Consider the following 16,298-nt stretch of genomic DNA (forward strand, 5'->3'; position numbering starts at 1 on the left):
ACTCACAAAACCCTAATAGAGAACACACAAGGTGAGAGGCTGAAAATCTTCTTCTTCTCTACTCAACACTCAACACACCATATACAAGATAAGAGTACACATAATATGAACATACACGGGTTCTCTATAGTGTGAACCCGACTAAATGAGCTGGCGCTATAACTATGCCAGTCTCTAGAATGGCTGTCACACAGCCTGTCATCCCACTGACCAACCATGCCAGTGGTGTGTGGGGCCTATCCCCCACGCGGGTCATCAGTGGCCACCGCCTCACTAGACGAGCTCGATATCCCCCCCTCGAGCTCAACTCCATCTCATGTACACCAAGCGAAGCCCTGAATCTGCGGAGCTTCTCTGTACCCAATGCTTTGGTGAAGATGTCGGCTTCTGTGCTGACATAAACAAGGTCAAGGTCTCCTGCTAAGACCTTCTCTCTGACGAAGTGGTAGTGGACCTCTATGTGCTTCGTACGAGCATGAAAGACTGGGTTCCTGGCCAACTGTATACTGCTAATATTGTCACAGAAAATGACAACTTGTCTATCCACTGATAGACCCAAATCTGCAAGTAGCTTTCTCAACCAAGCTACCTCACATGCTACCATAGCAGCTCCTCTGTACTCGGCCTCTGTACTCGATAGAGCAACCGTAGGCTGCTTCTTGCTGCTCCAAGTCACAGCAGCACACCCCAAAGAAAACATGAATCCACTGGTAGATCTTCTATATGAGATACTACCAGCCCAATCAGCATCTGTGTACCTACTACCCATGTACACATATCTCTGTCCCAGTCTCATAGAATAGTCCACAATGCAAGGTAGACTTCACATACCGCAGTATGCGTCTCACTGCATCCAAATGCGGTTTCCGTGGAACTTGCATAAACTGACTCACCAACCCAACAGCATAGCTCAAATCTGGTTTGGTGATCGTCATGTAAATCAAACTTCCTACTATGCTCCTGTACATAGTAGGATCCTCCAAGATCTCTCCTGAATCTGCACTCAACTTGCCATTCTAATACAATGGCACAGAAATAGGCTTACAGCCTGTCATACCATACTTGGACAACATGTCCAAGCCATACTGTCTCTGCAGTAATCCAATACCATGTGGTGACCTAATCACCTCAATGCCCAAGAAATATCTGAGCTCCCCCAGATCCTTCATCTCAAAGTTCTGTCTTAGCAAGATCTTTACATCAAAGATCTCTGCATCATGGTCCCCCGTAATGATCAAGTCATCTACATAGATGACAACAAGCACAACTCCTCTATCACCATGTCTCACATACAGCGAGAAATCTGCATTGGCTACATGAAAGCCAATAGTGACAAGATATTCAGAAATCTTGTCAGACCATGCTCTTGGTGCTTGCTTTAAGCCATACAAGGCTTTCTTCAACCTGCAAACATACTCGGGGTGACCCACATCCTCATAACCAGGTGGCTGCAACATATACACCTCTTCTTGCAAATCCCCATGCAAGAATGCATTCTTTACATCCATCTGATGTAAAGACCATTGCTTTGACGCAGCCACTGCTATCACAACTCTCACCGTTGCCATCTTGGCAACTGGACTGAAAGTTTCCTCATAATCAATCCCATATGTCTGCGCATATCCTTTGGCTACCAATCTAGCCTTGTACTTGTTTATGCTTCCATCACTGTTATGTTTAATTTTGTACACCCACTTGCATCCAATGGCTTTCTTGCCTTCAGGCAATTGCACTACGTCCCAAGTTTCATTTCCATATAGTGCATCCATCTCCTCATCCATAGCTTTCTCCCAACACACATTTCCAACAGCCTCATCAATGCATGTGGGCTCAACAACCTGCACAACCTTTGCCATATATGCATAGTGATGTGCCACATAACCATCATAGGTAAATCTCTGCACAGGATTTCTCACTCTCCCAGATCTTCGCAGCTTCTCATTCATGGCTTCCATAGCCTTCTTTACACCAGGTGTTCTCATAGCTGGGATCCCAAGCTCTTCATCAAGGCTCATATCTGAGCCACTAGACTCTCCATCAACATTAGAATGCCCCGCAGAAATGTCAGGCATACCAAGGGGCTCAACCACTTTCTCTTTTCCTTTACGTGATGTACTAATCACATTTGCAGGACTGGTATTATGACGCAGCCTGCCACTCCATGGTCTATCAACAGACCCACTAGATGAGGACTCTCCTGGTCCACTCAAAGACTGTGATTGCTGACCTGCATTCTGAGCAACCACACTTCCACTCACATCAGCCCCAACAGCTTCTTTTTCAGCAGCATACCAGCTGCTCATCTCATCAAAGACAACATCCCTGCTTACCCTCAACTCACGTGTAGCAGGGTTATAACACCTGTATCCCTTTTGCTCAAGGAAATATCCAATAAACACACATTTTTCAGCTTTCGGATCCAGCTTAGTTCTCAGCTCATCTGGCACATGCACATATGCAATGCATCCAAAAACTTTCAAATGAGACAAATCTGGTTTTCTGCCAGTAAACCTCTCCTCTGGAGTTACATCATGTATGGCTGCAGTTGGAGTCCTGTTCATGATGTATACTGCTGTAGAAACAGCCTCAGCCCAATAGCAATGCGGCATATTCTTCTCTTCCATCAATGCTCGTGCAATCTCAGCAATGTGCCTGTTTTTCCGCTCAGCAACTCCATTTTGTTGCGGAGTGTATCTGCATGTGAACTGTCTCCGAATATCATTCTTCTTCAAAAATTCAGAGAACTCATTGGAGAAGTATTCAAATTTTGGCAGCCCTGTCACAATTCCTTTTGTCTGCATAGACTTCAATCTCTGCACATTCACATGTCTAATTCTTTTATGCCATAATACATATGTCTGTGTCTGCAACAATTCCTGAACCATTTGCAAACATCGCAGCACTCATCTCAAGCATGTCTACATCCAACGTAAACATTCTGCCCACTCTGTTGCCTTTAGCAACCAACCTGCACTTGTCTTTGAAATCTTCAACATAACATCCATCAGGGTTAAACCGAACCTGCAAACCCTGCTCAATCATCTGGCCAACTGAAACCAGATTTTTTGTTATGTTCGGTACATGAAGTACATCTGCAAGGTACTTCACTTTGCCATCATGCATAGACAATGGCACATCTCCAATGTGGGCAATTGGATGAGCAGTGTCATCCCCTGTTTCCACAAAACCTGGTCTTTCCGAGTTTTTCATCTCCTTGAACCACTCCCCATGACTCGTCATGTGGTTCGAAGCGCCTGAATCCACATACCATACATTATCTTTTTGTGCTGCATCAACATTTTCAGACATGGCATTCACAACATGCTGCATAACAAACAACCTTTCATTATCCTCATTATTTCTGCTTGAGGACGCATAGTTATTTTGCTGCACTTTCCCATTTTGCATGTCAGCCTGCTTCTTATAACATTCTGACTGCACATGTCCAGGCTTACCACAATAATAGCATTCACGTGCATCATTATATTGCCTTTGCCAATTTCCACTGCCTCTTTGACTCCCCCTGCCTCTGAATTTGCCTCTTCCACTTGCGTGTTGTTGTTGTTGTTGATTCTGGGACTGTTGTTGTTGCTGCTGCTGCTGCTGGCCGTAATTCTGATTACCTGTTCGGCCACCTCCTTGACCGCGTCCACGGCCTCCTCTACCTCGTTCTCTTCCTGAACTCGTGTAGAAGGCCTGTTGCTCTGAACTGTTTTTGCTTTGTGAAGACTGTTGGTCTTCACCCAAGTTCTTCTCTTCGATAATCAGCATAGACACCAAATCTGTAAAGTTGGGAATGTTTTCCCGAGTCTGAATAGACGTCTTAAACGCCTTGTATTGTGGCCCGAGACCACGTAGACAGACTTCCACCTTATCATCATCATCTACCGACACACCAATAGATGCAAGGGATTCCACAATACTCTTCAACGCATAGTCATTCACAGACATGCTCTTTTTCTCCACAGTATGAAGTTCATTCTTCAATTGTATCTTACGTGCCTTGGTATTTGTTTCATAAAGCTTTACCAAGGTGTCCCACGCCTCCTTAGGGGACTTGGCATCCTGAATGTGCCCAATCATGGTGTCTTGTATACTAATGAAAAGCCAATACATTACTTTCCTGGCTCCTTGGTTCCAGTCTTTAAACTCTTTCACATCTGCAGCAGTCGGATTTATATCCAGTATCTCCGGTGCCTCTTCGTGCTCACCTTCTATGTAGTCCCAATAGCCTTTCCCATCAGGAAATTCGTCAACCTGAACCTCCAAGCATGGAAGTTATTCTTATCCAGCTTCTCAGTCACAATTTGAGTTATGCCATCATTAGACATCTTGCCAAACACACAATTTTACCAAAAACTGCACTCTGGTTTTTTTGCACAAAAACTGCTGTATTTTTTGCACAGTGGTACTGTAGTACTCTCAAATGTCACAACCAGTGACTTCAATGTGCATACATACACCCCATGGCAACTGTAGACCTCTTTGCAGCACCCACAGTGTCTGCACAATCAATCTGTCTTCCTGCAGTTCTTAAAACAGAGTTCTGGAGAGAATCGATGACTTACCCGCAGTGCTCGAAATCGCCTGCTTTCTGAAAAACGGAGGTCCAGACGCGCCCGAAACGCGTTTTCGGCCTGAAAATTGTAGTCCGATAGGACTGCATAGTTGCCCTATAGCTTTACTCCCGCAAAGAAAGCTCCTCAATCAGAGACCGTTTGCCGGTGCCTCCCGTAGAGCTCCCGACAAGGGTGTAGTCACCAACACAATAGGGAAGAGTAGTTAAAGCTCTTACCCTCGTACCGCTTCCTGTGGTTCTCTTGCTTGCAGCTCAGCCCTTAGCACGAACCAGACTCTGATACCATGAAAAGATGCAGGGAGAAAGAGAGCTTGAGCTCTTGCAAGCACACACACACACTCACAAAACCCTAATAGAGAACACACAAGGTGAGAGGCTGAAAATCTTCTTCTTCTCTACTCAACACTCAACACACCATATACAAGATAAGGGTACACATAATATGAAAGGTACTCAACCAATACATATACGGGTTCTCTATAGTGTGAACCCGACTAAATGAGCTGGCGCTATAACTATGCCACTCTCTAGAATGGCTATCCACAGCCTGTCATCCCACTGACCAACCATGCCAGTGGTGTAAGTGTGGAGCCTATCCCCCAGGCGGATCATCAGTGGCCACCGCCTCACTAGACGAGCTCGATATCTCAACAAATGAACCTTTTCTTCACTCAAATCAATGTGCAGCCATGCCAAAACTTGTACAAAGCTGTACCAAATCTGTACCAGCAAGTACAACAACAATAAATGCTCTCCTGGCTGTCCAAATGAGTGAAAATCAGACTTTTACAGTCCCGAACACTGCATACAACAGTCCCGAACAGAAATTGGGCAAAAGCCCCTTGACTGCAAGCTGATTTCTGAGGATTCAAGGCATAAAAGTCTTGCTTGCTGCTTTGCCGAGCTCAACAAGCATAAAATCTTGAAAAGCCCCTTGATTTAAGATCAATTGCTGATCATACATGGTACATTGACGCACATGAAGGCATCCAGAGTCTTCACAGTGCTTCCCCCAGGCCACATATACATCTAATACATGAAAGCCCCTTGATTTACAGGCACATTGAGTGCTTGACAGGCATCAACACATTGCCCAAAGCATCAAATACGAGTGCCTGCATGCAAATCAATCCAATCGGCACAAAAGCCCTTTGATCTGCACTGCAATTTGCTGCAATTTTGCCCGAATGTGCGATTTCTCACATCATACAGCATGTATGAATGCTTAATTGCACAATTACATCAAAAGCCCCAAATTTTGACATCCAATTTCCTACAAATTGATCCTGATTGTGACCAATGTCACCCAATTTTGCCAATTTTGCTCAAAATTGAGCAATTCGGCACCTGTACCTGCTCAATTGATGATTGTACTTGCTCAATTGCAAATCCCAAAAAAAAAATTGAAGCAGAATACCTTGTAATTTCTGATTTTTTGTTGCAGAAAAAGGGGGTGATGAATTTGGTGCTGCTGCAGAAATCTGATGCTGATGGCTATCAACGGTTTCGGTAGGATTGGCCGGAACTTCATTCGCTGCTGGCACGGGAGGAAGGACAAGACTCCCCTTTGGACGTCGTTGTCATCAACATCACTAGAGGTGTGAAGCAGGCTTCTCACCTTCTGAAGTATTGACTCCGTGCTTAGCCGCCTTCTCCGCACTCTACGCCTCCTGCTTCACCCGTCCGCGATTCCAGCTGCCCAGCCACGGGCTGCTCCCGCTTCACCTCCTCGAGCTGCTCTCCTGCACCTTCCGCGCCATCGCTCCCAGCTGCCCAGTCACGGGCTGCTCTCTTTGGCTGACTGAAGGTGAGCTCCCTCGCTCACGCCTCTCTGTACCTGCCGTTTTGCTTCATCACCATCGGCTGTCGCCCGTCAACGCCCTCTGCCTACACTCTTCGCCTTGTGTGGGCTGACCCAATTTCGCCCAGCCACTCGTCGTGTCCACACGTCTCCCTTGCACACTGAATTAATTACAGATGCTGATAGAAGAAGAAACCCCTACGAGCCAGTGATTCATGAGCGAGTGGGCTAATGGCAAAGCTCCACGAAGAAGCCAGCGATGCAGCACTTGAGAACAAAACCCTAAAACCAGGGCTCTGATACCAGTTGATGGGAGAGTTAATTAGGGTGAGAGTTCATGTGGGAGACATACACACAGAGAGAAGAAGGGAGAGAGAGAGAGAGAGAGAGAGTTGTGGGGATAAGTCAACTCACCAAGTGTGAGAGTGTGACTCCCCTATCACACATGTATATTGCACTAGTACACATAGTGCACTTAGTACATTAAAAGTACTAAGTGTACTATGTACTATAACTTATGGGCTTGTACACACTATAAGGGTGGGCATAATGCCTTTACCCCAACACTACCTTCTCTTCCCCTTTTTTTTTTCCCGAGAAAAGATCCTTTCATTAGTTAAAAAACCCGCCCACTGGGCTACAAAAAAAAACCCTCTCTTGCTCATAAGAAGGCAGAGCAGAGATCGAATCAAGGCAGCTACGGAGACTCTCCCTAGGTGCAAAGAGGGTACAAAGATCAATACAAAAACCGAGAGCTATATCATACAATAGGAGGGGGGGAAAGCCAAACAGGTGGCCTGTAATGCCAGCGGGGGACTCCCGCGTGTAGCGTATAGAAGGGGCCGCTGCGCCAAGTGTTGTGGAAGGCCTGGCGCCGCAAGATCGCCGCATCCGAGTCGCCCCGGATGCGGTCATACTGTCCGCGCAGGGTGTGGATCAGCTCCTGCCAAATCCCCCGAACAGTCTCTGCTGGTGGCTCCAGTCTCCCCTCAAAGGCCCTGAAACACCGGGCTCTCCAGGTGAACCAGATGGTTAGGCTGCTGAGGAGCTCCCATCGTAGATCCCTCTCCTGTGTCCAGACGGCGGACGAGAAGTCCGGTGAAGGAACAAGGCGAGGCTGGCCCCTAATGAATCTGATAGCCTGGCTGTCCTGCTCCGTCTCGTATCCCAGAGCAGGCCCTGACAATGTCGACCAAGCAGCGGTACCCCACGTATACATGCCCTCTGGAGAGAGGGGGACCAAAATGCGCAGCATCCTCAGCCAAATCTGTTGCGCCTGTGCACAGTCCCATAGGCAGTGTCTCTATGTCTCCAAAGGGTGACCGCATCGGCCCCACAGGCCGCCGGAAGACCACTGTAGACAAGCCAAGTGCCAACCGCAGAGCCCCTGTGTGGGCAACCAGCCACTGAAAAGTCGAGATCCTGCGTGCCTGTCGACTAGCCCAGAGCTTGGTCCAAAAATCCTCCAAGAACTCCTGTGAGAGTCCCTGCAACCGCCAATGCTCCGCTATGGCTGGAGAGACCATCCTCCTCGCAGTCAGAATATGCCTCCCCAACCGAACAGTGTACTGGAAAAAGGTAATCTCTATGGCCCCGGGGGACGCATAAGGATCATGCCACTCGTACTCGCCAGGGTCCCACTGGAGCCGGGCCAAAGAGCGCGCATCATATGTCCAAATGCGCCAATCAGAGTCCACATCTGCAGGGTCTGGATCAATATGCCACTTCCGAGAAGCGGCGGCCAACTACCCGTATCCTCTGAAAGATGCACTCTGCAACCAAAGGCGACTCCACCTCCACTCTCTGAAGTCTGCCCTCATCCCGGATCTCATAGTAGAGGCATCTACCATCCTCAGTGCAAGCTCTGACAGCAATCAGGATCTCCAACTGTGTAAAGGCTCCCATCCATCGTGGGGACACTGGCTCGAAAGGCGTGAACCACTCCTCAGTGAGTGCCTCCTAAATGTCATCCCGCATAATCAGCCCCCCTCTGAAGTGACTCAGCTTCTCCACCTGGACCTCCTCTGGGAGACTGCAGAAGGCCTGCCAGTCTCCAAAACTGCGTGCTGCGCTTGCCGCCAATGGTCCCCAGGCTAGACGAGGCCGGGAGCCCAGCATATGACCCTGCTCAGTGCATACCGCGGGGCTCTATATGAGCGGCTGTCTGGCCCGCTCCTCATCACAAGTAGGAGGTCTTTGAGAAAGCCCCGGTCTCAGCAACTCCCAAGCTCGCAAGATGCTCAAGGCAAATCTATCCTCCCATCCTCTACTGAGGCCTGTCCTCCTCATCTCTATGAAGATCCATCGTATCTCTGGTGCCCAAGTGCCCCCTGTTGGAGGAGCCCTAGCCTGCAGTCGCTGAGAAAGAAGCTCCTTCCAAGGCTCAGCGCCTGGAAGCAGCCCCCGAACAATAAGCTTCCCCAATAAGGCTCTACTCTGATCAACTGGATCTATAATGCCCAAGCCTCCCTGGGCCAGTGGAAGAGTAATAACTGCCCAAGCAACCTTAGCCCGAGCTCGTTGACCGTCCCGCCCAGACCAAAGAAAGTTCCTGATCAGCCTCTGTACCTGGCTGATGCAAGAGCTCGAGAAGATCCAGCAAGACGTGATGTACCACATGGTCGCTAGAAGCACCTGATTTGTCACCACCACCCTCCCAACCAAGGATAGCCGAGCTGTACCTTCTCTTCCCCTTGCTCTTTGTTGGCCAAGATGACAGTTAAATTCATGAATCATAAAATGAGATTACTTTATGTTATGTGTCGCACTTGGTGGACCAACAATCTGCATTTATCCCCGCCTTGTAGGATACCTCGAACAGGTGATTCTCTTTGGAACAATGTCACCTTCGAGTCTAGATATGGTGGCTCCGGCTCCAGAAAGTGGAAATGCAACTTTTGTGCTGATAAGCACCATGGCGGTGTCACCAAGCTGAGGGCACATTTGTCACAAACAAAGGGTTTGGCATTGGGCCATGTAAGCATGTGCCACAAGAAATCTATGATAGCCTAAAGGCTTGAAAGGCCATGCAGCTAGGTATCCCCCTCGAGGATATCCCCAATCTGGGAGAGCCTGAAGCACGTCAAAGTGTCTCCAAGAGGACTCGCACTATCAGAAAGGAAGATACTAGTGGTGATGTTGCAGGTGGTTCTAGCTCGGCACCTCGAGCCAAAAGAACTAGTCTTCCAGTGTTCAAGAAAAGACATGTGCAGGCAGGGATGCAGAAGGCTGCCATGAAAGAGGCAACGAGAGAGTTGATGAAGTTGTTTATTCAATGTGGATTATCCTTCCACATTGTCATGACTCCTCGATGGAAGAAGACAATGAGAGCTATCTCCCGCATTGGGTGTGAGTGGGATGGCCCCTCCTATGAAACATTGCGCACTACTAAGCTTCGCAAGGAGCAACTGGCTGTGGAGATGGGAGATGGAGCCTCTCAAGGCCACTTGGGCAAAGTATGGTTGTACTTTGCTTTGTGATGGATGGACAGATGTGCGGAAGAGAAATGTGTACAACATTCTTGTGTCCTCCTGCAAAGGCACAATGTTCATTCGTGCCATAGATGCATCGGTGCCAGGGACAGTGGTTACAAGGGAGTTCATTATGTCCCACATGCGACAGGCAATCAATGAAATTGGCCCCGATAACATTGTACAGGTGATCACGAACAATGGGATTGTGTATCCATGGGCGGGATGTTAGAGGAGGAGTTCCCCAAGATTGTGTGGACACCTTGTGCAGTGCACAGCCTTGACTTGATGATTGAGGATGTGTGAAAGCTTGATTGGGTGAGCCATGTATTTTCAGCTGCATCTAGCATGGTGAACTTTGTCACAAAGAGGCCAAAGGTTTTGAGCATGTACAGGGCCAATAGTGATCAACTTTGTCTTTGAGTCTTTCTCTTGAGTCTTCCTATAAGTTATTTTATAAATATTGATCTCTTATGTATGTCACATGTAGAGTTCAAGATATTAAGGAGATCTGGAATCGGCGTTGGGATTGGTTTCATAGGCCAATCCATGCTGTTGCTCACATTTTGCATCCCTTTGGAGGAATGAGAAGCAATACCTCAATGAGGAGCTAGAGTCAAGATGGACCGAGTACATTACGAAGTTGGTGGGACTGAGAGGTGATATACAGCTTATGAGAAAGCTGGAGGATAAGCTTCTCATTTACCGCAACGATAGCCATATGTAACACACGGAAGCTCTAGGGGGTCTTCTTTCAGCCCTAAACACTCCTGGAAACATGCTGATGTAAAACACAGATATGAAGAGAGAGTAGAGAGAGAGAGATATGCTGGAAATTCAGTATATTAATATAGTACAAAAAGATACTCTTCTACAGCCCTAGGCTGTCTTCATAAAAAGGGTGATAAACACCAAAATTCTGGTCCCAAAGCTGGACCCTACTGATCCAATCCCTAAAGGACTGAATGTCTACAATGATGAGCACACTGCCCCTTTTATAGGCATGTTGGACAACTCCAACGCTGGCCGACTGCTGTCAGACCCGCCGACTGGGCATGAACTCCAACAAAATCATCTGGTCGGGCTGCGCCTCTCCATGGACTGAAGCGCCTGCTCTGCAGCCGACCCCTTCTGGTACAGCCGACTCCTTTTTCCTTGCAGCCGACTGCGCCCCCTAATTCCTCCAAGTTCTCCAAGTCTTGCACATGTCCACTTCTATATCTGGTGCTCCAAATCCTAGCTCTATCTGGTTCATACTCTTTATATGGCTGCCTCTTCTGGACCAGCACCAGAGAATGTCCATGGCATCTTTCATGCACATGACATCCACCTCTGCTAAACTTAATGACGGGATTCCAACCTGTTCTTGGATGACTGTCATTATCCCAATCTTTTCCCGAAATCCCTCTGTCATCCATCCATCCCTGGCAAACCCTTTTCTCTGAAAGCTCGGCCCGTTCTCCAAAACCACTCTATCTCAGAATAAGATCTATGCATCTGTTCCATCTAGTCCACAATCCATTCCTGCCTTGACTCTGAACACTATTTTGGTCTTCATTCCTGAGAAATGAGTCTGGCACTCTCACATCACCCTTGGAGGGTAATCCTCCCTTGGGACCGTTGCCCGAGAACCTATCTGGCTCACAAGACTACCATCCCCTCTGGCTCTGTGGAACACCACCGACAAACCTCCTGGGATCTCTTCCCGATTCTGTGTCCCTTACCTTGGGTTTTCATATCCGTGTAAATTCATGTACCTTGGACCTGTACACCATCATATGGGACTGATTCAGTGTTTAGCTTTGATGAGCCTGATGCTTTGATACCAATGTAACACACGGAAGCTCTGGGGGGTCTTCTTTCAGCCCTAAGCACTCCTGGAAACATGCTGATGCAAAACACAGATATGAAGAGAGAGTAGAGAGAGAGAGATATGCTGGAAATTCAGTATAATAATATAGTACAAAAAGGTACTCTTCTACAACCCTAGGCTGTCTTCATAAAAAGGGTGATAAACACCAAAATTCTGGTCCTAAAGCTGGACCCTACTGATCCAATCCCTAAAGGATTGAATGTCTACAATGATGAGCACACTACCCCTTTTATAGGCATGTTGGACAACTACAACGCTGGCCGACTGCTGTCAGACCAGCCGACTGGGCATGAACTCCAACAAAATCATCTGGTCGGGCTGCGCCTCTCCATGGACTGAAGCGCCTGCTGCAGCCGACCCCTTCTGGTACAGCCGACTCCTTTTTCCTTGCAGCCGACTGCGCCCCCTAATTCCTCCAAGTTCTCCAAGTCTTGCACATGTCCACTTCTATATCTGGTGCTCCAAATCCTAGCTCTATCTGGTTCATACTCTTTATCCGGCTGCCTCTTCTGGACCAACACCTGAGAATGTCCATGGCATCTTTAATGCACATGACACCATATGTTTGGGCGAGCTACTGCATTGCTAAGGGAGACACAGTTGGAGCCAATGTCTTGGTGGGAGAAATACAGTATTGGGACACCCAACTTGGTAAGGTTCTTGATTCTTGAATCTTGTATCTTTGTCTCCTATTCTTTCAAAATCTACATTCAAATGCTACTCTCTTTTTTACTCTAACTTAACATTCTTTCTTGTACAATGTAGAGACGGATTGCATTGAGAGTTCTCTCCCACGATTGCAGTTTAGGGCCTTGTGAGAGGAACTAGAGTACATGGGCTCTTTTTCACACGAAAAAGAGAAACAGACTCTCCACAGCACAATTGGTGAGGCTTGTCTTTTGTCATTGCAATCTCCGATTGCTAGAGCAAAAGGGTCATCCCATTGAGCCTCGCCAAGTGAATCCAAATAAGATTGATATCATGAAGTGCAAGGAGATTCCTGACATTCCTCAAGATGAGAGAGACATCTATTCTATGCTCTATGAGGAGATCATGGCCCCGGCTCGCACTACATGATCTTCTCGAGAGGATAGTACTAGTGGTGCACCTGCACCTCTAGAGGATGAGGCATTTGAGGACTCGGCTACCGGCAGTGACCCTGAGAGTGAGGCTGCAGAGGCAGAAGATGTAGATGAGGATGAGCATGAGGATGTAGATAGTAGCTGCCATCATCATTTATTTGGACATGTTATTTAGTTTGAACTTTGGACATGTTATTTATTTTGATCTTGGATTTTGAGTCACGACTCATCACCCACGTGGTGATCCTTTCGATTTCTGTCTAGTGATTTCTGTTTAGTCATCACCCACGTGATTTGTGATATCATCATATCTTACATGTATTTTGTTTTTATTGAAATGAATTCAATGTGTTCTCTTATACGTTATGTCAACAGTTTTTCTTTTGTATATTTCAAGCTAAAAATATACCTGCTTTTTCTATTTTGTATGAAACCTTTTTGTACCCGTTTCTTACCTTTTATGAAACGTTTCAAAACGTATGAAACCCGTTTCATACCTGCCGTTTCAAAAATGCCTGGCAACACTGATCGAGCCACACATCTTCAGTACCCGACCCCCGCAAGACCCCACTCTAGCATGACTCTAGACCAAGCCATGACACTACAGCGAGCCCGACTCCCTGAACCTCGCCAGCAACACAGACATCAGCTCCAGCTTGAGGAGATCTTGGAGAGGCACAAAGCCACCTTCCCACACCCGGCAGATCTACAGAGCCTTCTTCAGGGCTAACCCCATGCTTGATATCCTTGACGGCCCCGGCCCCGGCCCCCTACCAAGGGGTTAGCTCCATACGTTGTTCGATGATGATGGTCCCACTTTGTATCATATGGCTCGGATTTGACATTCCAAGCTCATAGCTCTAGTCTTTGTTTTCTTTTGTACCATGATGAGATTACATGGTCACTATTGTATCACTTTTGGTCACATAGACCCACTGGGTCTTTTGAAGACGTTTAATATAACACTCTCTCTCTCTCTCTCTCTCTCTCTCTCTCTCTCTCTCGTGGCTACCTGTACACCTTTTCCTAGTACAGGCAGCTAGTTTCTTTTTCAGTGTTCAGTTTTCCTTAAGTCAGTAATTTCATGAAGCTATTGTATTACTCTTTGGTCTCGTAGACCCTTTGCATCTTTTGAGGATATTGATATATCGTCTTTCTTCCTCTGTAAGAGAGAGCACATTTCAGTCTCATAGATCCATGAGACCTTTAGTACGACATTAATCTCTCTCCCTGTTGGTTGCATACCCAATGGGGTGGGCACTGAAACAGTGAAACATGGCACTCTGAAATATCTACAGCCCACCCTGCCAGACTCTGCCTATGCATGCGACCAGACTTCACCTCTCCTACTTGCACTACCCACCCACGAGAAGCTGGCCCAGCCTGCCACTGCCCTCAAATATGCACATTTCTCACTGTCACTGCCATTTTGTTGGCACCATCCAGCAAGCTTTCCTGGGGGTTTTTCCTGACAGTTACTTTCAAACTAATGCCTTGGTTTTGTACCTAAGACTTTGGTCTTTCAAAATTCACACTAAGGTCACCAGACAGCTAACATTACTAGCAAATGGACAAGTCGCAAAGTCCTTCATGAGTGCCCTGGTATGTGCCAAGATGGCACCAATCAGGTGTCAAACAAATCCTTTAACAAATAGTTTGATCATCTAGTCACTAATTCGATGACCATGAATGTGGAGTTCTTCACAAATCACTGAATGATTACATGCAGAGACAAATCAAGGAAGAAATCCAAAGGCAAAGTTGAAAGCTGAACAATTTACCAACTTTTTGCAAATTCAACTTGAAAGTAACAACGCACCTGGGAATCTGAAAGATGCCCATCTTCAAATACTTGTAGAAGAATGTTAAACACATCAGGGTGAGCTTTCTCTATTTCATCCAGTAAAATGACAGTGAAAGGCCGCCTGCGTACAGCTTCAGTAAGAGTTCCCCCATCACCATAGCCCACATAACCTGGTGGGGACCCAATCAACTTGCTTACAGTATGTCGTTCCATGTACTCACTCATGTCTAGCCTAACCATAGCTGACTCCTGCAGCGAACACACTTTACCATCAAGGTTGCCAACTATAAAATAAATATCAAAATGTAAGTAATTGAAAAACATAGGACTTCAGTTCCCAGCATATTATAACACTCACTGATCCAAAATAATGCTGAGACAAAGCTTTAGTAAGCTCTGTTTTCCCTACTCCTGTAGGTCCACAAAACAACATTGCAGCAATTGGCCGATTTGGATCTTTGAGGCCCACACGAGCTCTTCTGACGGCACGAGCAATTGCACTCACAGCATCACGTTGCCCCACAACACGGCTTTGAAGCGTTTCTTCAAGATGAATGAGCTTATTTTGTTCATCAGCCGTTAACTGTTCAACAGGAATACCAGACCACATGGAAGCCACTGATGCAATTTCTGCAGGACCAACCATAACCGGCCTGCATTCAACAATCATAGGCTGGCTTCATTGAACAGCCGACACAACAATGTGTTCATAGTTGCATGCAAAAGAAACAGATAATGCCTTCACATTGGAACTGGCCTAAAACTAAGAAACGGAAATGGTTAGGAAACAGCACGTCTTTAACGTTACATAGTAGCTGTAAATAGAAATGATGAAAAAAGTTGAGAGAGAAGACGAGAAACTAGGGATAGATCATATTTAAAAAGAGAACAAGGAAAATGGGAAAATATAAAAACTTGGTAGGGGAAGGAGAAAAGTCCTCAGGTGGATTAGGAAACAGGAAACAGAAACGGCACCTCCACAAAATTGGATTTTTCTTAATTTTGGCTAAGAAATGGCTGTTTCCTGTTACTAAGAATGAGTTACTTCAAGCCTGTAGCATCTATTATACATCCTTATAGATTGAGCACTTCGGATTTTATAGGAAGAAGCAATACCCATCGTCATAATCATCATTATTGGACAGGCTCCGCACGCTGAGTGATGAATTATCTTGAGCATCAGAACTAGGCAATCCCTCTAAAAATCCAGATACGAGTTTGCTATCCTCAGACAAGTCCTCCGAAATTCCAGTTACTTGAGGGACAAGAACCTGTTAACATGCAAGAAGAAGACATCTTGAGAGCAGTGGATTTCAACCTTAAAAAGCACATGTATATTCTAAACTGCATTCGATCAGCTGTATAAAGGAATAAGCAGAAGTCAAACTTGGCAGTAGTTCATAGCAAAGAACATATAAAGTTCTAAAAAGTAAGAAGCCATATAGCAACACTTACATAAGCACTTTCAAAAATTAAGCAGATACTAGAATGTCTACGGATTGCTTGTTTGTAGTTGAACTAATATTGCACTATATGTGGACTGCTATTTGGAAACTAAGCAGATAGCTAGAATGTCTACAGATTGCTACTTAGGAGTCAAACTTCTAGTGAACTGCTACTTTGTAGAATTTCTAGTTGACCAATGCTCAGTAATTTAACTACTAATGGGTTGTCTATGTACTACTACTT

At 46.3% G+C, this 16,298-nt stretch overlaps 1 protein-coding gene across 2 annotated transcripts in view; it reads right to left on the bottom strand.

Annotated features, from left to right (window-relative positions):
• The window catches only part of LOC147631695 (chaperone protein ClpD, chloroplastic-like), a 43,058-nt gene that overhangs the window by 12,409 nt on the left and 14,351 nt on the right, over positions 1 to 16,298 (bottom strand). For both annotated transcript variants that reach the window (XM_086808209.1, XM_086808210.1), the window contains exons 8-10: positions 15,726 to 15,880; positions 14,968 to 15,262; positions 14,625 to 14,858 (exon numbers count right to left, since the gene is read on the bottom strand). In XM_086808209.1, the coding sequence (XP_086664335.1) occupies positions 14,625 to 14,858; positions 14,968 to 15,262; positions 15,726 to 15,880 (684 nt within the window). The remainder of the gene's footprint in view (positions 1 to 14,624; positions 14,859 to 14,967; positions 15,263 to 15,725; positions 15,881 to 16,298) is intronic.

This window comes from Cibotium barometz, chromosome 14 (assembly GCF_041138505.1).
Source record: "Cibotium barometz isolate CiBa-2024 chromosome 14, ASM4113850v1, whole genome shotgun sequence".
NCBI classification, from domain to species: Eukaryota; Viridiplantae; Streptophyta; class Polypodiopsida; order Cyatheales; family Cibotiaceae; genus Cibotium; species Cibotium barometz.